Source organism: Lepus europaeus, chromosome 3 (assembly GCF_033115175.1).
Source record: "Lepus europaeus isolate LE1 chromosome 3, mLepTim1.pri, whole genome shotgun sequence".
Classification (NCBI taxonomy): domain Eukaryota; kingdom Metazoa; phylum Chordata; class Mammalia; order Lagomorpha; family Leporidae; genus Lepus; species Lepus europaeus.
Genome location: NC_084829.1, coordinates 16,710,212 through 16,736,023, shown reverse-complemented (window position 1 = coordinate 16,736,023; position 25,812 = coordinate 16,710,212). Strand labels below are relative to the sequence as shown.

Below are 25,812 nucleotides of genomic sequence, written 5' to 3'. Positions count from 1 at the left end.
ACAGATGAAAGCTTTCGCTCTCTCTCCCCCCTCCCAACCCTTTGTAACTCTGTTTTTCAAATAAATAAATCAGTTTTGTAAAAGAAAAATATTTGTATTTGGAAGAGCAAAGGGGAGGTGAGCCAGGAGCCCTGTGTGGGAAGCAGGTGTGGGTGAGAACCTGTGACAGCCAACAAGAAATCCACGTCCCCCTCTCATGCCACTCTCTTTGGCGCACGTGAACTCTGGAGGGGCAGGAAAAAAAACCTCCCTGTGTTTTGGCCAAGAGACTTTGCACCACTGTGTGCCATTTCTCTGCTGGCTGGCTGCACTGGACCCAAGCTGGCTGGCCCGCTGACCGGTTTCAGTCACTAAGCTGCTAAGGTCCTTCTTTCCAGGGCCATTGCAGGTGACCAAGGTAGGCCAAGTCATTAGGCAGAGCTCATGCCAGAAGAGAGGCCTCCGAGGCGGGGCTTGGCACACCAAATAGCTCCTACGAGGGCATTTCTGCACGCAAGGGTAGTGAGTCAGTCCACCCGTTCAGCTTCTCTGAGCCTCAATTTCCTGCAGAACAGAGGGCCGTCCTCCCTGGCTGGGAGTGTTGCAATGAGGAGAAACAAAAACTAGCATCCCTGGAGCTTGCTGAAAGGATGCACCAGCCCCTAGGGCAAAGGAGCAAGCCCTGGGAACTACTGGAAGGGTGTGTACTTAGAATGGACTCTCCCCCCTCTCCTGTGGGCTTCCTCCCTTGGGAGGACTCTCCAGTGTCCTGGGGGAGGTTATAGAAGTTCTAGCAGTCTGGGGGGTGGGGCCCTGGGGGGCCTGAGGCTGCAGGAGCACAGCTCCTTTGCAAGGACTGGAAAAATACCAGCAGTGTAAAGAAGGGAGCTGATGCAGTTCAGGGAGGCACCTACAGCTCCCATGGTCCCCTGCTTTGTTCTGCGTGGTCCACAACACACTTGGTGGGGGAGGTATTAAACTAAACTTAGCAGTTTAGGTTACATAGACCAAGAGCCTTCAAAGCTCTAAGCAAGTAAATTGTTGGTGTGTGAAGGGTTGGGTGTGAACAGTTGGAGTAAAACTCACCATGTTCGGTCCAGAGGCCAGAGCGCTCACAACAGTGCAGTGATGCACGTTTTTGTTCTGTAGCTCCTCTAGCTCAGGGAGCAAGCAGGAGGGAAGAGGGAAGGGTGGGGGAGGAGCTGAGACTGGATGCTGCTTTGGTGGGGATCAGCAGTGATGCTGAAAGGGTGAGTGCTGCCCGAGCGCCACCTCCACTCTGTCCTCCACCCACCATCACCTCCTCTCCTCAGCCCCTCCCTTTCTCATGTCCAAGGGTCCCTTGCTCTGTTGTAGGTCTCTGCCTTTACAAGGTCGGCCTTATCTTCCATGCATGGAATGATTCCTTGGGCAGGAAACCTCTCAGCCTGAACACAGAAGCAAATCCATCAATCCCAGTCTCCAAATGCCTGGGAACAGACTGCTGCCCCCAGGAAGCCTCTGGAACTGGCACTCAGCCAGGCAGGAGCAGCTCAGGGCAGGGGAGGATCGCTGGGCTGAAAATCCAAGAACCAACTGTGGGCTTGGACAGATCAGTTAAAGTATAGTGGCCTCGAACATCAGCGAAATAATAAGGAGAAAGGGGGGAACTAGACAGGATTGGGGAGACTTGAGTTCCAAGAAGGGAGAGTTCATAGGGTGGTAAATTTGTAACTCCTCTCTCCTGCCCTGTGTAATGGTATGGATGTTCATCTGGCTAAGAGAAATCAAGGATGGCTTCCTGGAGGAAGTGATATTTAAAGACACAAACAAAAGAGTAAGCTAAGCACCCAATTAGTCACATTCCTGGCAGGAAATAGGGCTCAGTATAGAAAACTGGTTGAAGAGTTTAATGGAGGGACTATTTTTGAAAACCAAGGAAGGGTTTGAGGGACATCAACAGGGGTGTTATATGATATTGTGACTACATTGAGGCCACAGCAGGGCCACTACTGGTGTCCGAAGGAGCAAGAGGAAAGCATTTCCCGTCTTGTAGCCACAGGCGGAGGTCCCAGCAGCAGCTGTGGCTTCCACGGCAGGAAGGCGGCCCTTTCAACACCTCCTGGTTAGGGAGGGAAACTGCAGGTGCACATGTACCAGAATTCTTGTACAGACATCAAGACCTCTAACAGGAAGTAGTCTTATTATGCTGGCATAAGGCCCAGGTGGAATTTCTTATCCAAAATCCTGAACCCCAAACAAAGAAGGGTTTTAGCCTCTTTGTCTCCCTTATATGGCTACCTGCAAACATTTGATTACATATTCTAATGTTACATGGGGGCACAGGATTGATACAGTACTGTGTATGTGAAGGTAGTTACTGAAGATATATATTTCTCACACACGTACTGAGCCGTCCGATGTCTGGCGGAGGTTAACACCATGCTCTGTACTCACAAACAGAACCTGAAGTGGTTCCATCCATTGGAGAAAGAGTAGAGCCGTAGGTGGTACCTCCTGGGCACTCTGGGCCAGCACCGCCCCTGTTCCGACTTCACAGCCGTCCTGGGAAGCCCTCGCTACTGCTCAGCCCATTTGGTAGGGAGGGCGCCCCACATGCCCAGGAGCAGCCAGGCTGCCTGCGGCCAGTGCGATCCCGATGCTGGAACCCTGGCGCTCACACGTCTGCCCAGGAGTGAGAGCCCTGGGCCCCAGAACCCGGAGTGGTTTCACGTGCAGCTAGTCGGTCGCTCTCAAATGCTGATACCGCTGGAGGAGGCTCAGATTTGGAAAGGAGCGTTTATTCCACCCAAGTTCCCTGAGCATATGAATAGATTGTGACCCACGTGGTCTGGGTCTTTTCCTGGGTCCCGGCTGACCCAAGAAGTGAAAAGTGTTCGGCAGATGCATTTTTGGCACTGCGCTTTTTTGGTGTCTGCTTTCATAAAAAATTGCTCTCCTTGAACTTGTTCTCCATTCCCAAGGCCGCCATCCCTGTCCCCTGCTCTCTCCCAGCAATCCTTGAAGCACCAAGGCCCTCACACGGGGTGGCCTGAGCGCCCGCGTGGCCAGTGAGGCTGTGTGTGGTCTGACCGACAGGTGAAGTCTTTTCCCCTGAAATCATCGCTCTTACATCATGAATGCAGGGATAAGGGGTCCAGAGTCCACGCTACCGTGACCTATTTCAGGGCTGGAGGGCAGGGGCGTGGCGACTCGCGTCTCAGCCACTCACCCATCTGCACGGTCTCCAGCGGCACAGCCCAGCTCGGTCTCCTGCTCTGGCTTCGGACTGTGCTGCGGCTTGAGACACAGGAGGCGGGGCGAGTCCTGACAGCAGAGCGGCATCCGGGTCATCAGGTGATCCAGAGACTGTGTCCATCAGAGGCGCACAGAGAGGCTGGCGTCCGGGGCTGCGCTGGGGGGAGCTGCCTGCTGGGCGAGCGTGGGGGTGGGAAACAGGAGGCGTTCAGAGGGCTCCCGGAAGCCCAGGGCGCTGCCTGTCTCCACTCTACCCAGCCCGCGTTTGGCCCATAGCACAGACACAGACGCTCTGCTCCTAAACTGCCCTAGGCTCCTTTTGCCTACCAGAACCGGCATGAAGGGAGGGCGAAGAACCAAAAAAATCCGAATTGTCATGCACCATAGAGGTAATCCCGTGACTTTCGGCTGTGCCGTCCTAAGCACTTTTCCTGGGTCAAGGCTGCGCTCGCCCACCTGTCTCCCACGTCCACAGCAACATCTTGGATCTGCCCACTGCTCTGCCTGGCTTGTCTGTTTCCCCATCTACTGCCCCAAGCAGGTATTTTCCACAGATATTTATTGAGCGGCTCCTATGTTTAGGGTTGCTCACTTGGGCAATAAAATCACAATACCTTTTATCTGACAATCTGACCTCCCTTCTGTTTTTGGTGCTGGGGATTGAGCAGAGGGCAAAACAGAAAAATCTCTTACATTCTAGAGCAGGCAGACAGAAATGCACAAAGAAGCTCTGAAGTTGGGGGAGGGAGGGTCCGGTGTCCTACCTTACTCATGCCTGTCTCCACCTCCTAGCGCCTCTGGCAGGGAGTGACCCTTGAAGTCACTGGTTTTCTGGCCAGTGTCTAGAGGACAGCCAGTTCCCCACACCACACTCCCCAAGGTGAAGAACCAAGCATCTGGAGGTAGAGCAGCCACTGTTGCCGCCAGCTCTGCTCATGTCTCTGGACCAGGATGGGACCAGTGTGCACCACAGAGGGGAGTTCTGTGTGGTGGACAGCGCTTCTGCCACGACGTGCCCAGTCGGAGCCCCGGGATACTCGGCATTTGTACAATCACCCGTCTTCCCCGAAACCACCGCTGCCGGACAGGAGGAGGCAGGTGAGGATGCTGTTAAAAGAAATGGAGAATTTGCATGTGTGTTGTTCTGCCTGCTCATCTTAGGCCCTTTGCAAATGAGCTAGATAATGCTTGGGAAATCCCCTTTTCTGGATTTTTTTTTTTTTTAAAGCACTACTTAGCATTTCTTGAGGAAAGAGTCTGTTTATCTGTTTAATATTTTAAACAGATTAAAATATTTTAAATTATTTTATCTAATAATTTGCTACCTTGTATGAAGTACTGCTGCCTGCTATGTGCTCAGGAAAAATTGTGAAAGACTAAAACTGTTTAAAATAAAAAGCACTGGGTGGGCAGTCTTGTAGCACAGTGGGTTAAGCAGCAGCTTGGAACGCCTGCATCCCGTAGGCAGAGTGCCTGGGATGAAGTCCTGTCTTCAATTCTGAGCCAGCGTCTTGCTGATGCGCACCCTGGGAGGCAGCAGGTGATGGCTCCAGTGGTTGGGTTCCTGCCACCCACCTGGGAGACTCTGATGGAGTTTCTGGCTCTTGGCCCAGCCCCAGTTATTGTGGACATTTTGGGAGTGAACTTACTGGGTGCCCACCATGGGCTGGACGCTAAGTAGAATTTAGAACATGCACACACATAAAAGTTCATTTCGATAGCCCAGCTCTCGTCTCACATTTCCTGTTGATCTGGAAGGGTCAGGGCTCAGGTTAATAGTGAATTCTCCATTTTCTAAGTGGAAAACTACACAGAGAGACACTGCATGGCTTAGCCGAAGCCGTTAGAATAAAGGGGGAGGGGGGCTCGACCTCAGAGTGCTTCTTTACTTATTTTTTAAAGACTGTTGGATTTTTTTTTTTCTTTTCTTTTTTGAGGCAGACAGAGAGCTCCCATCTGCCAGTTCACTCCTCAGATGCCTGCCATGGGAACCCAGGACTTCATGCAGGTCTCCCGTGTGGGTGTCAGGAACCCAGTTCCTTGGGCCCTCACCATGACCTCCCAGGAACGGCACTGGCAGGAAGCAGAAAGCAGGACTGGAGCTGGGACTTGGGCGTTTGGATGTAGGGTGCGGGTGCAGCTGAGACGCCCGCCGTAGGACTAGGGGCTCCCGCCCAGACTGCATTCAGTGCTGGCATGCTTCTTCAGGCCCTCAGGGGCAAGGCGGTTCTCAGCAAAAACCCCTTCTTCTGAGTAGAGGAAGAGGCAAAATTCCCACCCATCCTCCGTATCCCAGCTTCTGTCCTGTTTCCCAACAGTGACCTTGTCTGTCCCTTTTCCTCCTGTCCATTTCGGCCCTGGACCCCGGAGGCTTTTTTTTCTTTTTTTCTGTTAGTGATACACAAGGTTTCCTAGATGCTTAACTACCCATGGGGGAGCATGGGGTGAAGTTGGAAGCACTGTCCTTGTTGGGCAATGGACTGCCCTGCCACTGGACCAGACCAGTGATGCTGGGGGTCCCCGAGGCACCCCCAGCTCGCGACCCTCGCCTGTCTCCTCCCACAGGAAGCAGGCACAGCCCCTGTGACGCAGGTGCTCCTCTCCCGAAGGAACTCCCTGGGGCGGCAGCTCTGAGCTCACTCTCGCTGCTGCTGGCCTTTCTCCTGGTGGCCGCGGTTGGCTTCATCTGGAAACTGCACCGAGAGAAAGAGCAGGAACGTGGGGGCAGAGGTAAAGTCCTCGGAAGACCAAGGCTGTGAGGGCCAGAGAGCATGGAAATGGGACTGGACGAGGGGAAAGAGAGAGGCTCAGTAAGGTCTTCTTCCCCAGGTGCTTCGTGTGGTCTTTCCACTCAGCCCCACCAGCCCCCCTGTTGACTCTGTCCCAGCTACAGCCCTGCCCGGGCCCCAGAGCTCCGTCCGGGGGCTCCTGCAGGAAGGGGGTCCCATGTAGGAGACCACACCTGAGACAGCCTTGGGGTCCCACGCAGGGCCTTTCCCGAGGAGCCTCACTGCTCTGTGGGGAACACTGCCGATTTGTCTCCTGTCCTTTTGCAGAGAAACTCCAGAGAGAGCTACGTAAGTTCCGCGCCTCCCTCTCTTCTGAGTAAGACCCGAGGCCTGGCGCCACGCCAGCCTTCTCACGCGCTTTCTTTGTTCTACTTCAGGCTGGAGAAAAGCCCAGAAAGTGGACGGTAAGTAGCCGTGGCTTTTCCCCTGCGATTTCGCCTGCCTCAGTGACTAGACGCCTTTATCTTGACTCTTTCCCTGGGGGCCTTCCTCTTACCCAATGCAGACTTAATCCATAGTCCAATCTCGCCTGACTATCACCCCACACACGCACCAAATGTTTTCAGGCCCAAACCCAGCTCCATACCCTTCCTGTCAGCCTGCTCTTCTTCCTGTCGCTTGACCGTCTACCCAAGCGGGCTCCTTTCTCTCCTCCTGCCCAGGACAGGCCTTTTCTCAGGCAGGCACCACTCCTCCAACTTCCTCTTCTTCTACCACAAATTCCCATGGCGCGTCTCTCAACAGCAGTCACTCACAAACTACGCACCCCTTTCCTGGGCGCCCGCTTCCTTCCGCCGCCGAGAGCTTCTGCTGCTGCTCCGTTCATTTCAAGAGGTTCAGCTTAACTGAACATCAGGACGCAGACAGGAAGTCCGAAAACAACCAGCACACCCAGCACATTGCTTCCCGGAAGTCTCAGGACAGAGAACGCACACGGCCTTCTGTCGAGGGACAAATGCTCTGCCACCCCCCGAAAACTGCCCGTGCCCTTGGACTCGGCCTTGCAGCCAGGGAGTCCGTCCATCCACGGCGCTGTTCTGTCTACACAGTCCTCCCCGCATCGCTCGCCCTCCTCTCTGCCTCTCCCGGTTCTTTCCCTCCTCCTAGGCAGTTCAGTGCTGGGATCTCTTTTCATAGCACACACACTCTCTGTAAGCTTCAATCTGTTTCCAGGGCTCTCACCCATAAGCTGGCCCTTCCAGCCGCTGGGTCCTGGCTCCTTAGTGCTGTGCCCACTCCTTAAACTCAAGGGCCTCTAGACTCCCAGAAGCACCTCACAGCCAGTGCACTCAACACCAAACTGCACCAACCCTGGCCAGCTCTTCATCCAAGCACAGAACACCACCGTCCAGTCATTTCCAAAGCCTCTTGATCTCTCCCACCCACTGGAGCTGGCCAGTAGCCATTTGCCCTTCTTTCAAGCACTGCTGCTCTCTGCTTAGAGCGTGGACCCTGGAGCTGGACCACTTGGGCTCAAACCAGCCCAGCTGGTAACCAGCTGTGTGGCCTTGGGTGAGTTATTTAGCCTTGCTGGGCCTTGGCTTGTCGGCTGTAAAATGTGGGGAGTACAAGTGTCTACTTCCCCATGTTGTGAGTGTGGTTAATGCCTGTCAGGTCCTAAGGGCAGTGCCAAGACCAGGGCGGGATCTGCGCAGGTGTCAGCTGTTGCTAGGCCACTCCCCTCTTCTCTAACCCTCCAACGTCACGCGCCCATCAGTTCCCGTCTGGAATGTCACCGTCGCTTTGTGCCCAGTGCCCTGGCTCTCCACTAAGGACACTAGGCAGATGTCATCATCGTTACAAAGAGCACAGTTCCAATAGAACCCCATGCATCCTCTCCCCCACACCTGCCCCTCTATGATCATCAACGTAACACATTTCCTCCTGCCAGACTTCTCCAAGACTTTCCCTTCGGTCTTGAGCTAACCCCTAACTCCACAGCCGGCACCTGCTGATGCTGTCTCCTGCGGGTGTGTAGATTTGAGAGTCACTGGTGCAGGGATCATAACTGGATCTTTCAAAACAGAAGGCAGGGACATTTACTGAGGTGAATATGCCCAGGTTCTGTGCTAATCCCTCCCCAGCGAACATGAAGCAGGTCTCACGCGTGCTGCAGATGAAGAAACTGAGTACCGGGGCGGGGGGGGGGGGGGCGGTAATTAGCAGGCTTTGAGTTGCATGGCTAGTGAGTCATGGCTAACAACAGATAGATGTAGAAGAGGGCTGTGAGCCAGCAGGCAGTGAGCCGTGGCACCTGGGACATACGGAGGGCTGCTTAGAATAAGCTCTAAAGAAAGTCTATATTCTGAGTCCCTGATGGCAGCAAGAGGTGAACTAATACCAATGAGAGACAGATATTCCCTGACAAGGCTAGTGAAGTGAGAGACAGACTGAGAGATAGACTTCTGGACAGCTGGCCACACTTGTCACAGGCAGGACACTGCAAGAGGAGATGGGCCGTGACACCTGTCTAACCACAGGCGTGTGTGGATCATGGCCACAGAGCAGAGCAGGGTGGGCCCAGGACTGGGTCCCAGGTGACGGCAGTGTCATGTGACCTGGTGCGTGCTGGGGCCTTGCAGAAGGGCCCGTTTCCTCTGGCCCCATACCTGGACACCAGGAGCATGAGGAGGGGAAGCCACGCAAGCACCAGAGCTGAGTGAGGCGGGCCAGGAGAGGCAGTGCCGGCACCAAGGATTGGGACATTGACGGCTCTAGACTCACTGCTCTTTCCATTGCAGATTGGAGAAAAGCCCGGGCCTGTGCTGGTGAGTGGCCATTTAATTCCTAAGGTCTGAGGCCTGAAGACTCCATAGGATAGGTCTTAATGGCTTCTCTCCATCATCCGGCTGCAGCCAGGGCCCTGGCTGAACTCCATGAACCCAGCTCAGCACCTGGGCCTCTTTCCTTCCCAGAAGTGCACATGCCAGGTCCTGTGCAAAGCCCTCCCCACCCACTTTCTCTCAGGTCTCTCTGCCCCCCAGTATCTTCAGCTGACATAGTTCCTCCACGTACATGACCCATTCTCACAGAGGTCACATGCATCTTGGAGGAGACCCAGCACCTCCAAGCTCCTCTCCCCTCAGAACACAGGCGTCACCCCCTGAAAGGGTCGCGTGCAGAACCCCTGGAAGGAGGGATGAATTACATCATGTACATTTTTAAGATTTTATTTGCTTATCTGAAAGTCAGGGTCATAAAGAGAGGGAGAGACAGAGATCTTCCATCCATGGGTTCACTCCCCAGATGGCCATAATGGCTGGAGCTGAGCCAATCCAAAGCCAGGAGCCAGGAGCTTCTTCTGTGTCTCACACACGGGTTCAGGGGCCCAAGCACTGGGGCCATCTTCTGCTGCGTTCCCAAGTCATAGCAGGGAGCTGGATCAGAAGTGGAGCAGCCGGGACTAGAACCAGCACCCATATGGGATTGCCAGGTTGCAAGTAATGGCTTTACGTGCTATGACACAGTGCCTTCTTAAGTAGCCAACACTGAAAGCAGCGCGATCCATCAAACACAAGGCACAAGTCTGAATGCTTTAATTGTGTTATCCCTTCATTGATTCTAGCAACAGCCTCAGAGGGAGGGGCCACTGTTATGCCAATGGAGGAAATTAAACCACAAAGATGGAGAAAGACATCTTGCTCCAAGAGAAAAAAAAATGCCTTGCTCCAAGTCACACACCTAGGAAGTGGTGATGCCGGGATGTAAGCTCAGGGAGTCCGTGCCAGGCACTGTAGTCTTTAAGTTACTTAGTTGAAGATTTGCTTATTTATTTGAAAGGAAAAGGTGTAGCGTAGCAGGCTGCCCACGGGTCTGCCTGGAAGTGGCAAAGCTTCTCCCAGGCACCGAGGAAGACTGAGAAACATCACACAGCTGTGTCCCCGGAGGGAAAATGAGCCACGATTTGGTGAACAATTCGAGTTTCTCCCATTCGAGTTTCTCCCGAGTCTTCTGAGTCTCACTGCCAGCTGCTGGCTCACCGATGCACAGTGGCTGCCTCCTGGGCCCTGCTGCAGTATGGCAGAGAAACACAAGGCACACAGCGCAGTGACACGGAGTGCTTTACAGGAAGGCTGAGGGAGAGGAGACCAGTGTAGGAGAGGGATTCCCGAGTAGCTAGTCTGCTTCCAGACCTTGGAATTCCAGCTTTCAGGAACTTGGAATGTCTGCTCCTGGTGAAAGTAGCAGCTGTCCCTGTGGGTCTTCGAGGTTTGCCCTTGAGGGCACGTCATGGGGAGATGCTATCACTCCAGCTCAGATCGGCTTCCGTCCCCTTCGCCCAGTCCTTGAGGGTCCTGAGATGCCAGAGTTGACCTGGGGCTCTCTCTCTCCTCCTCCTCTCACAGCCACTGTGACTCTTGATCTAGACACCGCCTTTGCTGAACTCTTTCTGTCTGAGGATCGCCGAAGCGTGCAGCGCAAAATCCTACCGCAGGATCTCCCTGAAAAACCGGGAAGGTTTCTGTATGACCCCTGTGTGCTGGGTCACGAGGCCTTCTCTTCGGGGAGACATTACTGGGAAGTAGAAGTAGGGGATAGGACTTTCTGGGAGCTCGGGGTTTGTGAAGATCATCTGGAAAGGGCATGGACAATCAAAGAGTCACCTCAACATAGAGTCTGGGCCTTAGAACTGTGCGGGAATAAGTACCAGGCCCTCACCTCCCCGCGGACCCTTCTCCCCCTGGGCGAGCCCCTTAGGCGAGTGGGGATCTTCCTGAACTACGAGGCTGGGGATGTGTCTTTCTATAACGCAGCTGATGGGTCTCACCTCTACACTTTCCCCCAGACCTGCTTCTCTGGGCCCCTCCGCCCTTTCTTCTGCCTCTGGTTCTATCACCCAGCCCCCCTGACCATCTGTCACTGAGGCCATGGCGGGAGGGGAGTTTCAGTTGAGCCCGCAGGACAGACCGCTGCCTGGAGGTGAGGAATGGCTTCAGGGACGGCAGCCTGGGCTCCCTTCCTGGCCAGCTATGGAGGCCAAGCCGTTCTGGCCTTGCTCTCAAGAGCTGCAGCCCTTTGGTTCCCATTCTTCATGTGGGGAACCCTGGGGCTCGGTGATGCTGAGAACCCAGGGGGGACAGTGCACCCCAGGGTCCTGTCAGGAAGGTTCCTCTGATGTCGCCACTGTAACTGGAATCTAAAAAATGAACCTCATAGGGAAACAAAGACAAGAAGTCCTGATGGAAAGACAGGGATGGAGAGGTAGGTCTGACCTTGATCTCCTCTCACCGTTATGAAGAGGAGAAAGCCAGTGCGCACCACAATTGTCTTGAGTGTGTGCCTCAGAGAACAGCAGCAGGAAGCGTATCTGGGTGGGGCTCTGCCATTCCAGCTTTTCCTACAAATGCTTCATCTGTTTTGACCCACATGGGACCCAGCAGACAATGAAGTGCATGGAGAAGAGTCACTTCACCAGGGCAGCCCGCTGGCTGGGACTTGGCTGTCCACCTGCGTTTTTCCATCTAATGCCAGATAATACCGTCTCTGAGAATCCAATAAATCCTCTATCAAACAATTTCAATATCGTTTGCATTGCCTTCACCCCAGATGGTTCCATATTCCTTTTCCAATTTGCAGATTTGTTTATTCCTCCTCCCCACAAAGAGCTTTCTGCTGAGAGTATTTCACTTCAACAGTTAAGGGCATTTGGAGTAGCATTTAAGATGCCGCTTGGGATGCCTGCATCCCACAACAGCCCACATCCCAGAGTGCCTGGGTTTGAGTCCCAGCTCTGCTCTGGGTTCCAGCTTCCTGCTAATGGGAAGCAGTGGAGCAGTGGTGATGGCTCAAGTAATTGAGTCCCTGTCACCGACACAGGAGACCCAAATGGAGTTTCTGGCTCCTGGGTTCAACCTGGCCCAGCTCCTGTTGTTGCAGACATTTGGGGAAAAGATCTCTCTCTCTATCTCTCTTTATCTCTCTCTCTCTCTCTCTGCCTTTCAAAAGAAAAAGATAAAACACCCTGGGGGCTGTGCTCAGTGCTTTAGGTTGATTTTACTCAACTAATTCTGACAACAGCCTTGGGAGAAAACACCTGTTAGGTATTTTCACCTTGCAGGTGTAGAAGCTGAAGGAGGGCAAAGTTGAGTAGTCTGTGTAGCTCACGCAGTAGGTGGTGCTGCTGGAGGATATTCAGCCTCTGTCCCCGATCAACTATCAACTTCCCGTTTTTTTGCTGTCTTACTGTCCCCTTAGAAAAGCACCGTGTGTGGCCCTGAGGTTGCCCACCCAAGGGAGGGATCACTGTAGGTGGGGTGGAGGACACACCCCCTCTTGATTCCTTCCCAGCTGATTGTCAAAGCTATAGGCCCAGCAATCCTTTGGCTTGGCTTCCCAGGGTGTCTTGGTTGGGAGAATTCTGTCACAGAAACTGTCTCGCACAGAACTGGGGAAGGGACTAGAGACTAAAATCAATAATGGAAAATAGCTGTGCCCACCCATATCTATGAGGTGTGACCATGGAGCCAGAACCAATCTCCTGGCATACATGGTCTTTGATAAGCATAGCAAATAACCTAAAGATGATCTATGAAATAATATAACTTGAGAGAAGTTAGAAGAACTTTGGGGGCATTTTTCACTGCATGTTCAGTCTGCCTCCAGGACAGAGGTACATCCACCACAGGTCACTGGTGGATGTTAAACCCATTTCCTTTTAACTGATACATGCTAAGCAAAAGCCAATATTCTTGGTCATGCCTGCCATTGCTCACCACTTATCCCCTAACCTGACACGGGTCAAGTTCTGTTTGTTCAGTGAACTTGTCCATGATGCTCACTCTTCTGCTGGGATTTTTCTGCACTCCAAGTCTTCCTGCCACAGCAGAATGGTCCACGCACGCATTCCACTCCCCATTTTCAATTCATTGCATTGTGACATTTGCACAACATCCTTATCGGATCAATTTTCTATTGCTGCCATAAAGAACTACCACAAATGAAGACTTAAAGCAATTAATTCTTGCGCGGCAAATTAAGCCACTGCCTGCATGCCTGCATCCAATATGGGAGTGTCAGTCTGAGTCCTGACTGCTCCACTTCTAATCCTGCTTCCTGCTAAAGTGCTTGGGAAGGCAGTGGATGATGGCCCAAGTCCTTGGGTCCCTGCCACCCTTGTGGGAGACCCAGACGGAGCTTCTGGCTCCTGGCTTCAGCGTGGCCCAGCCCTGGCTGTTAGAGCATGTGGAGAGTAAACCAGCAGATGGAAGATCTCTCTCCTCCTCCCTTTTCAGTCTGTATTTCAATTAAATAAATTATCTTTTTAAACAATCCCATATGGGCACCAGTTCTTGTCCCTGCTTCTTCTTTTCCTATCCAGCTCCCTGCTGTGACTTGGGAAAGGAATGAAAAAATAAGAAAGAAAAGAATCCTGCTTCTGAGCAAAGAAAAAGGAAATAAGATGACTGGATCAGCTCAAAAGTCTATTTCGCTATTTACTGGGTTTTTTCCCTTTTTCCTCCAAACTGTTCCTGTGTATTCTACCTGGTAACTGATGACAGATCAGGCTCAGGCACACCATTGGCTGGCAGACCCACTGGCTAAACTGCAAAACATTCTGAGCGATCTTGGCACTTCAGATGCCTTGAGGGGACGGTTCAGAGGTCCCGGCCCTGCAATTCTGGACACCTCCACCAACAACAGACAGAAAGGGGCTTTGTCTCCTCTCCTGACTGCTTGTTTCCTGGTGCTGACTGTGCCCATGAGTGGTTGCAGAGAAGAACCTCTGAGGATCATCCTTTGTGGGTCAGAGGAGAAAAGAAGACACAGAGCTTAATTCTAGAAGGCAGAAAGGGAGGGGATGTGCTCCCACTTCGTGGGGTGAGAGTGGAGGTGGAGGGGTGGTGGCAGGTGGGGGTCAAAACCTGCTAGAGAGGAAAGCTGGGTCCCCTGGAGGTGGAGCCCACCTGTGGGAAGGTGGGCCCTTCTGCCTGTCCTCTTTACCTGGGTCACCTGGCCTGATCTACAGGGAGGAGGGGGTGCAGGGAGGAATATCGAGTGACCACTGGAGAAACCGGACTCTCAAAGAAGAGAGTGGAAAACTGCCTGCCTTGTCATGCTGCTGTTGGCTTCTTGCACGGAAGGTTTACCAAATCCACCCACTGAAACATGCCTGAACCATGGGACAGTGGGGCTGCTGCCCAGACCGACGCTGAGGCGCTGATGAGACCAAGAGGGGTGACAGGAACGTCTGACCTACATGACAACTGTGGCCCCAGCTCTCCTCGCCGGCTTCTTCTCTGTGCCCCTAGGCCTGTGGTCCCTCCCTGTCCTGGGTGACTCGTCAAGGGCACTGATGCAGCCAGCTGCTTCCCTGCCAGCCTCCCTTCTCTTCTTCTCCGCTCTCAGCCTGTGTGCCCGGGTCTCAGGTAAGGATGTGTGCCGCTCACTCCTAGCAGCTCCTCAGAGAGCAACCTTGCCCCTTCATTCTGCGGACGAAGCTCCAAGGACTGCAGCGGCATCGGGTCCTCACCCAGCCTCGTCCTCACTCTGAGCGCTCTCCTCCTTCGCACTCCTGTTAGAATGTGCTTGCTGGTTTATACCAGCACTGCCCAACAGCAAAGCAGTGAGCGCTACAAGGGCCTGCCGCACATACAGCTGCAGATCTCCAAGTAGCAACATTTCAAAAAGTGAAAAGAAGCGGATGCACAAATGTTATTAATACTTAACCCAAATCACCAAATATTAATCTGTATATGACTACTTAATGAAAGATATCACCAATGTAATATTTAACATTAATAATTCTAAATATTCAAGATCCAGTGAACACTTTGCATTTACCACCCATTTCCAATGAAACTACCTAGTGAGTATTCTATTAGAGAGCTCAAGTTTGTCCTGCATGCAGGTACTAATCTAGACTGGGGACTAGAAGAGAAAGCCCTTAGCCCTGGGTGTAGGGGATGTTCAGTGTGATTCTCTGAGGTTCCTTGCCCGAGAAGCATTAGCTGTTTCAAAAATGGCTTCCCCAAGGCTGCTGCCCTCCAGCCATAGCTCCAGACCCCCAGAAACCTCAGTCCTGTGGCCGTGGGAAGCCTATGTTCCCTGGAACAACTACTTCCTTTCCTGCCTTAGCTATCTGACAGCTGGAGTCCCTGTCTGATCCTACCCCTTCGTCCAACAGCCCAATTTGCTGTCGTGGGGCCAACTGATCCGATCCTGGCCATGCTGGGAGAAAACATCACGTTAAGCTGCCACCTGTCGCCCGAGAAAAGTGCTGAGGACATGGAGGTGCGGTGGATTCGGTCTCAGTTCTCCCCTGCAGTGCTCGTGTATAAGGGCGGACGAGAGAGACCAGAGGAGCAGATGGAGGAGTACCGAGGAAGAACCACCTTCGTGAGCGAAGACATCGGCAGGGGGAGCTTGGCACTGGTCATACACAACCTCACCGCCCGCGAGGACGGTATTTATCGCTGTTACTTCCAAGAAGGCAGGTCCTATGACGAGGCTACCATGCGCCTCCTGGTGGCAGGTGCGTCTCTTCATTTTGTTTCCTTGCCTTTTCACGACGTGACTTTGGGGGAGTTTCTGTCTAACCACGAGTCATCTCAGATCAGTAGATTTTTGCCCTCGGGTGTGTGTGTGTGTGTGCTGAAACAGGGAGGGGACTTCCTGCTGTCCAGTGGCTACCTGAGTGGGTTTGCCCTGCCATCTGTGGCATCAGCTCTTGCCCTAGAATACAGCCGAGAGCTCCGGCAGGGGAGAATGGTCTATCCATCCCTACAGACAGTTCTTAGGCCCATTCAATCACTGCAACTGAGCACTTCGAGGGTGGGAGGAGCCCTCTCGGGACTTGCTCGGGGAGAATTGGAATAAGGACTGTCCACGAGAACTACAAGGTGTAGACATCTCAGTGATTGAGCAACACCAATCCTGCCTTCTACCCCTTTTCCCTCAGTATTGATTGTAGTTGAAGTGACTGATATGTAAATCGCTGATTTCATTAAAGCGTGATTAAGCACTGAGACACAATTATGTACTAAGTCTGGTGCCAATCCCTCCACCCCTCGGATAAAAAGAGAATTCAGCTTGGAGACGTTGGGCAAGGGTGCAGAGCAGATGTGGTATTTTAAATGGGGGTTTCTAGGAATGTGTTAATAATGGCTTTAAGGGGTTGGTGTTGTGGTGTAGCAGGTCAAGCCACTGCCTATGACACCAGCATCTCATATAAGCACTGGTTGGAGACCCAGCTTCTCTTGCTTCAATCTAGCTCCCTGTTAATGCACCTGGGGAAGCAGTGGAAGATGGCCCAAGGGCTTGGGCCCTGGGATGGAGTTCCAAGCTCTCAGCTTTGGCTGAGTCTTCGTCCAGGCCCAGCCTTGGCTACTGTGACCATTTGGGGACTGAACTAGCAGATGGAAGATCTTTATCTCTCTCTCTCTCTCTTGCTCTCTCCCTCTTTCTGTAACTGTGCCTTTCAAATAAATAAGTAAGTCTTTAAAAAATAATAATAACAATGGATTTAGGCCGGCACCGTGGCTTAACAGGCTAATCCTCCGCCTTGCGGCGCCGGCATACCGGGTTCTAGTCCCGGTTGGGGCGCCGGATTCTATCCCAGTTGCCCCTCTTCCAGGCCAGCTCTCTGCTATGGCCCGGGAAGGCAGTGGAGGATGGCCCGAGTCCTTGGGCCTTGCACCCGCATGGGAGACCAGGAGAAGCGCCTGGCTCCTGGCTTCAGATCAGCGAGATGCGTTGGCCGCAGCAGCCATTGGAGGGTGAACCAACGGCAAAAAGGAAGACCTTTCTCTCTGTCTCTCTCTCTCACTATCCACTCTGCTTGTCAAAAAAACACACACACAAAAAAAAAACAAAAACAAAAAAAAACAACAACAACAATGGATTTAAGGGATGACCTCACTCCTGTGGGTAAGTGTTTTTTGCCTTAAAGGAAGCATCCGAAGACTGAAAGATCCTCTAAGACACAGACGACTGTGGTGGCCTGCCAGTCCCTGAGAGCATGGAGTGAAGTCTGGAGAGTGTGTGAGTTCCCAAGGGGCTTCAGATTATGAGTGGTGGGAGGCTCCATCTTCCGCTCCTAAGAAATCTTGTATCTGATCATACAGAACATCAGGGAAGGCGGGGTTCCCCACCTCTGTGTCCTGACTGTCCCAGCAGCCCTGCACTGATGACCCATGTGTGTGGCAGGAACTCTCCATTCTTCCCCTTTCAATAGGACCCTGGCCCTGTCTGGCCTGCCTTGCCCTGAATTCATTGTTGGGGAATGTTTTGTTTGTTGTTGTTGTTTCATTTGTTCTCTAGTTGGGTGACTGATTATTGTCCCCCAGTTTGTAGTCTCGTGCTTGCCTTTCCTGGACCCCACAGAAAGTGTCAGAGAACTTTTTTCCCCTCAAGTTTGCTGAGTTACTTTGATTCTAATTGCACTTTAAGATTTCTGTATGAAGTGCTTTCTCTCTCCCTCTTTTTCTTGGCAAAAATCAAATAGAACAGGAAGCACTGGACTTAAATGAATGTGTTAATTTGCTGTCTTTAGTATAATTTGTTGAGTAGGCTTACCAAAGCCTTAACTGCTCAAAAGAGGTTTGGATACTCACACACGGCTAATGGCTAATGGGTCTCCCAGGACCATGAACTTGCAGCTCCTTCATACTTGGTCATCTCCCTCAATGACCACTCTTTTAAAGATAGAATATAAACAGAAAAGCGTCTGGCTTCTTAGGATTTATTGTGATGGTCTTTTTGAAGAGGTGACATGGTTACCAAGAGCACCCAAATCTTTCTAATACACTGATATTCTCAAAGACAATAAGAAAATCACCTAACTGAGCTCCTGGCAGGTAAACATCTGTGGATCAGGATAATGGTTGGTTTTGCCAGCTGGCTTTGCCCATTCTCCAATGAAAAGCAGTCTGCTTTAGGTTAGGGGATAGATGTGGTGATGGAAAGCTCTGAACTAGACAGAAGGATGGTGTCTTGAGGTCACAATGTGTCTTAACTCTACCAAGCTGGCAGGCTTCTGGCCTTGCATTCTAGAACTTTAGGAAACTGGGGTCCACCTACCAGTCATCCCAGAGGCTGAGGGTGAAATCCTAAACCTGCCTGTCTCTGGACACACCTGCCTGGAAATGAGAAAAGCAAAGTCCATGGCTGAATAAATGGAAATTAAGAATGTGTGGCAGACACACGGATGTGTGATACCGTGATGTGACCCCTAGGTGGAGCTCACAGAAAGCACACAATGTGACACTCGGACGCTGAGACCTCTCGATTTACCCGGCGTCTTGGTTTCCTGATCTACTTCAAGGTTAAGTTTCTTTCTTCTTCCCCTTCATCCCTCCTCCTTGTTCCCCAGCTCCTTCCCTCTTTTCAAACCTCTCTGCTTCCTCGCTTCACGGAAGTCCAAATGCAGGAAGGTGTGCAACTTGGTGTCTAGTGTCCCGGCGTGCTGCTCACTCGATCCTCTCCAGCCCCAGGGCTGCCCGCCTCGGCCACCGACCTGAGACACGTTGGCTGAGACGCCCCTGGCTTTGGCGCTGAGCCTGGTCTCCCTCCGCAGGCCTGGGCTCTCAGCCAGTCGTAGAAATGAAGGAGCACGAGGACGGGGGCGTGTTGCTGGAGTGCACGTCGGAAGGGTGGTTCCCCGAGCCCCGCGCAGTGTGGCGAGGCCCCTACGGCGAGGTCCTGCCGGCCGTGGCCGAGGCGTACACGGCGGACGCAGACGGCCTCTTCACAGTCACCTCCGCTGTGGTGGTCAGGGACGGCTCTGTGAGGAACGTGTCCTGCTCCGTCAACAACACGCTGCTGAGCCAGGAGAAGGAGACCGTGGTCTTCATTCCAGGTGGGTTCTCTGCCCCCTGAGACTCAGCACACGGAGGCGGGGTCCTAAGCAGATGGACTGGAGCCTGGGCTGGGGGTGCTGTGTGTGGGTAGCGGAGGTCGCAGGGGGACGGCAGTGTGGGTGGAGAAGGTAACGGGGACAGCGGTTGGAGGGGGTGTTTCGGGGCCCTGAGGAGCCTGCCCTGGAGGTGAGGCCCATCCCCCTGTCGCAAGATCAAGTTGTCTGGAGAAGCAAGCGTGGGAACCACTTCTCTAAGGACATCGTTACTCCCTTGACGAGGTCCTTGTGCTGCAACTGTTCTAAATTTACATATTTATTGTATTTATTTGAAAGGTAGAGAGACAGATACAGAGAGAGACATAGATGGGGCAGACCAAGGATAGAGAGAGAGGGAGAGAGAGCAAGAGAGAGCGCGCTTCCATCTACAGGTTCACTCCCCAAATGCCTGCAACAGCTTGGGCTGGGCCAGGCTGAAGCCAGGAATCTGGAACTCAATGCTGGTTCCCCACACGGGTGGCAGCGACGCAAGTCCCAGAGCCATCATCGGGTGCCCTCCAGCGTGCACACGGGCAGGGAACTGGCACTGGGAGCAGTGCTGGGACTCGAACCCAGGTACTCTGATACGGGACGTCTCAAGCAACATCTAAACGACTGTGCTAAATGCCCACCCCTGCAGCCATTTTTAAGCCTTCAATAACAAATAAAGAACAAGGAGAGTGGTAGGGGTGGGTGGCTATCTATACTTGGTGATGCTGTCTGCTCATGGGATTTCCCAAGAGGCAGCCCAGGGGAAATTCTCTATCTACAGACATCTGTACATCCATTCATCAGATACTCAGCAAGCATCTATGTTCAAGAAACATAATCACAGAGCCAAATATAGGAAGACCCATGACATAGTGGAATTCACATTCAAAGGGCCAAAAATAGTGAAATAATTAAAACATGTGATTAAATAAATTGTTATATAAGGTGGTGATGAATACTATTGGGAAAATTAAGCAAGGTTGGTATGGGGAGTGCCAGGTGTGTGGAGTGTTGTGGTTTTTAACAGGGTGGCCAGATAGTCTGCCCTGCAAAGACAGGAACTGAGCAATCAAGCAAAGTAGCCATGCAGATAATTGAGATCTGAGCAACCTGCAGAACAGGAACAGGAATATGCAAAGGGCCTGCGGTAGGAGCATCTCTGGCGGTTTTGAGGAACCCCCAAGGGATGATGTTGGTGTGGTTGGAATGCAGTGAGTGCAGTGGGAAGAGTTAATTCACAGAAGCGATGAGGCCACACTACAGGCAGCAACAAGCCTCAAACAGACTTTGCTTTTTAGTGAGAGCCTGGGGCAAAGATTTAGCACGGTTTCCCTTAGGCTGCTCGGTGGGAACAGGGCAGAACAAGCAGGAGGGCATCACACTACTCCCAACAAGGAGCCCAGGGCAGTGGCTCCGATGTGCCTGGATCCTTCCCAGGGTGGCTCCTGGTATCTGCTTTTCTGTCTCCTGACCCAGCCCTGGCACTCACTCTGGGGTCAGCCAGCGCAGAACGAGCATCTTTCCTACCTGGGGCTTCGGAGGGAGATGCCGACAGAGCAGGAACCCGGGGAGATCTTCCGATGGGCCCCCGGGGAGCACCTGCATCCTAGTCGCCTGTTTCCCACCAAACGGACTTTTCTGACTCCCTTTGCAGAGTCCTTTACGCCAGGCATTTCTGCTTGGATGGTGGCCTTGGCTGTCCCCCTCCCTGTTCTGATCCTCCTCGTGGCTGGGAGCATCTGTCTTATCAGGAAGCTCCACAGGGAAAAGGAGATTCTGTCAGTGGAAAAGGAGATTGAACGTGAAGAGAAAGAAATTGCACGTAAGGGCCTGGGGAAAGTGTGGAAAAGGAAAGGATGCAGATGAGAGAGGAAAGGATAGAGATCAGCGCCCTTCCCAGGACACAGTTCCGTCCTGCAGAATCTGGGACTGAGAAAGGAACGCACAGAGACAGCAGCAGGGGTTGGAGCACCCGTGTCCTAATCGTTAATGGCTCAGCGCTTGCACTCAGATGCCTGGCTACATGCACTTAACTGTTGAACAAAAACAAGCCTAAAAAGTGCTGACCCTGTGCGCTGCCTCACTACCTATCATTTCTGGTTCCTGACAGTTTCCATGGTGTTGGGAGGGAGACACTATATTTGTAGAATAGGCCAGTCTTGCATCCTTTGATATGAATTTGAATTCTCTTCGTTCTTCTGTTGAGGACATTATTTTATTTATTTTTCAGAGCAACTTCAAGAAGAATTGAGTAAGTCTAGCCTTTCCTAAACTGCTCCACGCATGATTTGTGCTCTACTGTGTTGGTCATTATCTCATGATCTTCACCTCTCTGTCACTTACAGGGTGGCGAAGAACCCTCTTACATGCTGGTGAGTGCCTCTTCATTCCCTCAGACCCTGGGCGTTCTCCCCACTAGCCAGCCAACAGGTGTCTTTAGGAGAGATAAAGAAGAGGATCCAAGGCTGGGTGGTGGGTAACAGGGGGCCAGGGCACTGGCTCACGGATGCCAGATCCTGGCTCTTCTGCCCGGGAATCCCGGCAGCTCTGGACCAGTCCTTCAATCGACTTCCCAGGATTCTTCCTTTTTAAACATAATTACCAGAGGTCCCCAAGAGTTATATTTCAGTAGTCGTTGCTCCTGGTTCTTGGATTAATTTGAGAAAAGACAATTCTGTTTATCTAATTGAAACCTGGGCATAGCATAGTCTCTGCACAACTAAAGATGCACCTGGGAAAAAGGCAACCCCATATCGACTCAGGGTGCATAAATACAAGGGCACTTCACAAAGCTCATGGAAAAATGGTATTGAAAGATAAGTTTATTCTTTGGGAGGCTTTTTGAAATCTATGCCTTATACACAGGCCTTCAAAAAGTGCATGAAAATGCATATTATTCAAAAACTATGCATGGATTTCAAAATTGTTTTGCCCCAAAATCAACCTATTTTGTATTCCATTTTCCACGTACATTTTGAAGTACCCTCATAGATGACCAGAAATTTCTTCCTTTCTCCAAGATGGCACTGCTACTCTGCCTATCATGGGAGGGGAGGGACAGGCAGAAATGCTCCTCCTAGTGAGCATCTTGGCCAAGAACACATGAATCCAGGCTTCCCCAGATACCAGGCAGGTGAACCTTTCCTCTGGAGGTGAATCTCAGAATTTCCACTCAATCAACGTGGTGCACAACGACAAGTTCTCACAATCAGAAATAGCCACCTGAGGCAAAGAGGAAGTCCTTTTGCCCTAGATGAAAGGTAGAGAAGTAGGTAAGGATGACTGCAGGTGGGTGAAGTCTACACGAAGTCGGGGGCCTGACGCATTTCTCTACCCTGATGGCGTAGATGGCAGGTCCATGCTGTTAAAGAAAAACTGGTTGGAAATATGTCCCCGTGTGTTTGTCACACATACCTCCCAGGTTGGCTGCTGGGGACATTTGTCCTCCTTATTTAGCCATTGAAGGATGCCCTTATCAGATGTTTAAATCAGCTGCCACCTGGTTAAGGCAATGCAGGGGACCGATGAGGAAATCTGTGCTATCCAAGACGCTGTAGTGCCAGACTCATCTTAATTTACTGATGGGTTGGAGAGTAGAGAATGGGAGGTGAAACCTCCTTGCTCATCTAAGCCAAGCTGAATAGATTTTTTTAGTTTATTTATTTATTTGCAAGGCAGAGTGACGGAGACAGAGGGAGAAACAGAGAAAGAGGTCTTATACTTGTAGGTGCATTCCCCAAATACTCAAAACAGCTGGGGCTGGGCCAGGGCAAAGCCAGGAGCCCAGAATTCCATTTGTGCCTCCCAACGTGGGTGCCTCCCAAGCACTTGAGCCGTCACTCGCTGCCTTCCCAGGTGCATTAGCAGGAGGCTGACTGGGAGGCACTTGGCGAGGGGTGCCGGCATCCCAGGCAGCGGCCCAACCCCGAGACACGAACTAGAGTCCCAGAGACTCTACACCTTGAAAAGAAAAGGGGTAGCTCGGAGAATGCTGGAAACAGTCTTGGCTCACTTGCAATGCTTTCTGCCACTGACGACACTGCTCCTGTCACAGGAGAGACAGTCGCCAGCAGTGAGCTGCCAGGGATGGCCAGCCACGTGGAGGAATCCCCCAGCAGGTGTCCCGGGACGTCTCAGGTGGTCAGGAACCACCCAATTCCCAGACCTAAACCTAAGACTTCCTCTACAGCTGACGTGGTCCTGGACCCCGACACTGCTCACCCCGAGCTCTTCCTGTCGTCGGACGGGAGAAGCGTGAGGCGCGGCCCCTTCCGGCAGAGCGTGCCAGACAACCCTGAGCGGTTCAGCTGCAGGCCCTGCGTCCTGGGCCAGGAGAGCTTCGCCTCGGGGAGACACTACTGGGAGGTGGAGGTGGAGAACGTGATGGTGTGGGCCGTGGGGGTGTGCAGAGACAGTGTCGAGAGGAAAGGGGAGGCTCTGCTGCTTCCTCAGAACGGCTTCTGGACCCTGGAGATGTTTGGAAACCAGTACCGGGCCCTGGGCTCCCCTGACAAGACCCTCCCCCTGAGAGAGCGCCTGCACCGCGTGGCCGTCTTTCTGGACTGTGAAGCTGGCGATGTCTCCTTCTACAACATGAGGGACAGATCACACATCTACACGTGCCCCCCGGCAGCCTTCGGCGGGCCCCTGAGGCCCTTCTTCCGGCTGGGGTCTGACGACAGCCCCCTCTTCATCTGCCCAGCCTTCACAGGTGCTCACGGCCTCGCAGTGCCCGAGGGTGGCCTAATCCTGCACAGGGCAGGGACCCACCAGCCCCCACAGCACCAATTCCCTGGTCTCTGCGCCATGTAAAGAAGCCCCGCCATTGGTCCAGCGCCCCTGGCCGAGAGCAGTCTCTCTTTCCTTCTTCACAGGACAATCTTTTTCCACCCTCCTCATATCCACGGCCGCCCCTGCCCCAGTTCTGCCCCTCACAAGGCTGTGGATTTACCAGCTCATTCACTTGTAACCAAGGGCAAGTCTTATGGAACACACTTCACAGCCAAGAATTCGGGAAAGTTGAGAATGGGATGGTCAGAAAATCTGCCACTTTAACATCAGGGCGGTACTGTTGAGCCACCATGACAGTGGATGCTGAAGACTTAAGGCAAAGGCCACTGGATGCAGCAGGATTAAGACTAGGAAGGGGACAGGGGAGGGGACCACACATGGAAGCCAGAGACAGAGAAAGTGGGACCGGAGGGCTGAGGTTTGGGAGAGAGTGTGGGAGGCGACAGAGGTGGTTAAGCCCTGCTGCAACAGCTGTGGATCCTTAGAGCTGATGGCGCATTAACACACAACCCCCAAGTCACCCAGCCTGCATATCCTAGGCCCAGACCTAGGATGAAGAAGAATAAAAACAAAGAGGCATCTGAGTCTGGCCTGGCTCCTGTCCCTGTAATGAACAGGAGTCGAGACTCAGTTCTTGAGCGTAGCTTGCAGCCTAGGTCCCAGCTGCGCTGGCGAGTGCCCGGACTAATCTGCCCAAAGCTCGGTGGGTGAGCTTCTTGGTCTCAGGATGCCTGCAGACACTCACAAAAGCGATGAGGGGGCAGACATTTGGCACCGCAGTTGAGATGCCGCTTGGATCACCTGCTCAAATACTTGAGTCCTTGGCATCCACGTGGGAGACCCAGACTGAATACCAAACTCCTGGCTTTAGCCTAGCTCAGCCCCACTATTGGGGAGTGAACAGCAAATGAGTGCTATCTTTCTACCTTTCAAATAAAATGAAAATAAATAACATTGCTTAAAAAATTATTGGGGCCAGCACCATGGCATAGCGGGTAGAGCCACTGCCTGCAGTGCTGCCATCCCATACATGTGCTGCTTTGAGTCCCAGCTGCTCCTCTTCTGATCCAGCTCTCTGCTAGGGCCTAAGAAAGCAGTAGAAGATGGCTCAAGTCCTTGGGCTCCTGCACCCTCATGGAAGACCTGGAAAAAGCTCCTAGCTTCTGACTTCAGATCGGCACAGCTCCAGCTATTGTGGTCATCTGGGGAGTGAACCAGCAGATAGAAGACCTCTCTCTCTCTCTCTCTCTCTCTCTCCCTTCCTCCCTCTCTCCCTCCCTCCCTCCCTCCCTCTCCTTCCCTCTGTGTAACCCTGCCTTTCAAATAAATAAATAAATCTTTAAAAAAAAATATTGAGGGGGCTGGCGTTGTGCCATAGTGGTAAAGCCACCACCTGTGATACCAGTGCTCATATGGGGCCAATTCAAGTCCTAGCTGCTCCACTTCTGATCCAGCACACTGCTAATGTGTCTGGGAAAAGAGAAGAAGATGGCCCAAATGCTGGGGCCCCAGAATCCATGTGGGAGACCCAGAAGAACATGCTGTCTCCTGGCTCTGGCTCTGGCCTGGCCCAGCCCCAATCTTTGCAGCAAGTTGGGGAATGAACCAGTACATGGAAGATCTCTCTGTAACTCCAAATTTCAAATAAATCATAAAAAAAATTGAGGATCCCAAAAAAGCTACAGTTCAATTGAGTTAATATCTGTTAATATTTATGGCATTTGGATTTGAAACTTAAAATTTTTTCTAGTTATATTAGAATAATAATAAACCAATTATAGGTCAATAAAAATAGTATTTTTTAATTTTAAGATTTATTTATTTTACTTGAAAGGTGGAGTTCCAGAGAGGGAGAGGCAGAGGCAGAGAAAAAGATCTTCCATCCTCTGGTTCATTCCTCAATTGGCCATAATGGCTGGAGCTGGGCCATTCTGAAGCCAGGAGCCAGGAGCTTCTTCTGAATCTCCCATGTGGGTACAGGGGCCCAAGCACTTGGGCCACCCTCCACTGCTTTCCCAGGCATATTAGCAGGGAGCTGAATTGGAAGTGGAACAGCCAGGACTCAAACGGACATCCATGTGGGATGCTGGTGCTTCAGGCAGAGGCCGAACCTGCTATACCACAGTGATAGCCCCCAAATAGCATGTTTTATGAAAACTAACTGCAGTTTCCAAAGCAAAGCTGATTTTATTG

General features: G+C 52.2%; 2 protein-coding genes across 2 annotated transcripts; both read left to right on the top strand.

The window, feature by feature from the left end:
* The first annotated feature begins 5,645 nt into the window (after positions 1–5,645).
* LOC133756421 (butyrophilin subfamily 1 member A1-like) lies at positions 5,646–10,869 on the top strand. Its single transcript, XM_062187116.1, has 5 exons — positions 5,646–5,946; positions 6,273–6,293; positions 6,383–6,409; positions 8,747–8,773; positions 10,352–10,869. The coding sequence occupies exons 1-5, from the start codon at positions 5,646–5,648 to the stop codon at positions 10,867–10,869; spliced, it is 894 nt and encodes a 297-aa protein (XP_062043100.1).
* A 3,421-nt stretch (positions 10,870–14,290) lies between these two features.
* On the top strand, positions 14,291–24,479 carry LOC133754423 (butyrophilin subfamily 2 member A2-like). Its single transcript, XM_062184924.1, has 8 exons — positions 14,291–14,371; positions 15,130–15,477; positions 18,520–18,801; positions 20,483–20,667; positions 20,705–20,717; positions 21,035–21,079; positions 21,174–21,200; positions 23,018–24,479. The coding sequence occupies exons 1-8, from the start codon at positions 14,299–14,301 to the stop codon at positions 23,638–23,640; spliced, it is 1,596 nt and encodes a 531-aa protein (XP_062040908.1). The 5' UTR covers positions 14,291–14,298; the 3' UTR covers positions 23,641–24,479.
* Positions 24,480–25,812: the final 1,333 nt, after the last annotated feature.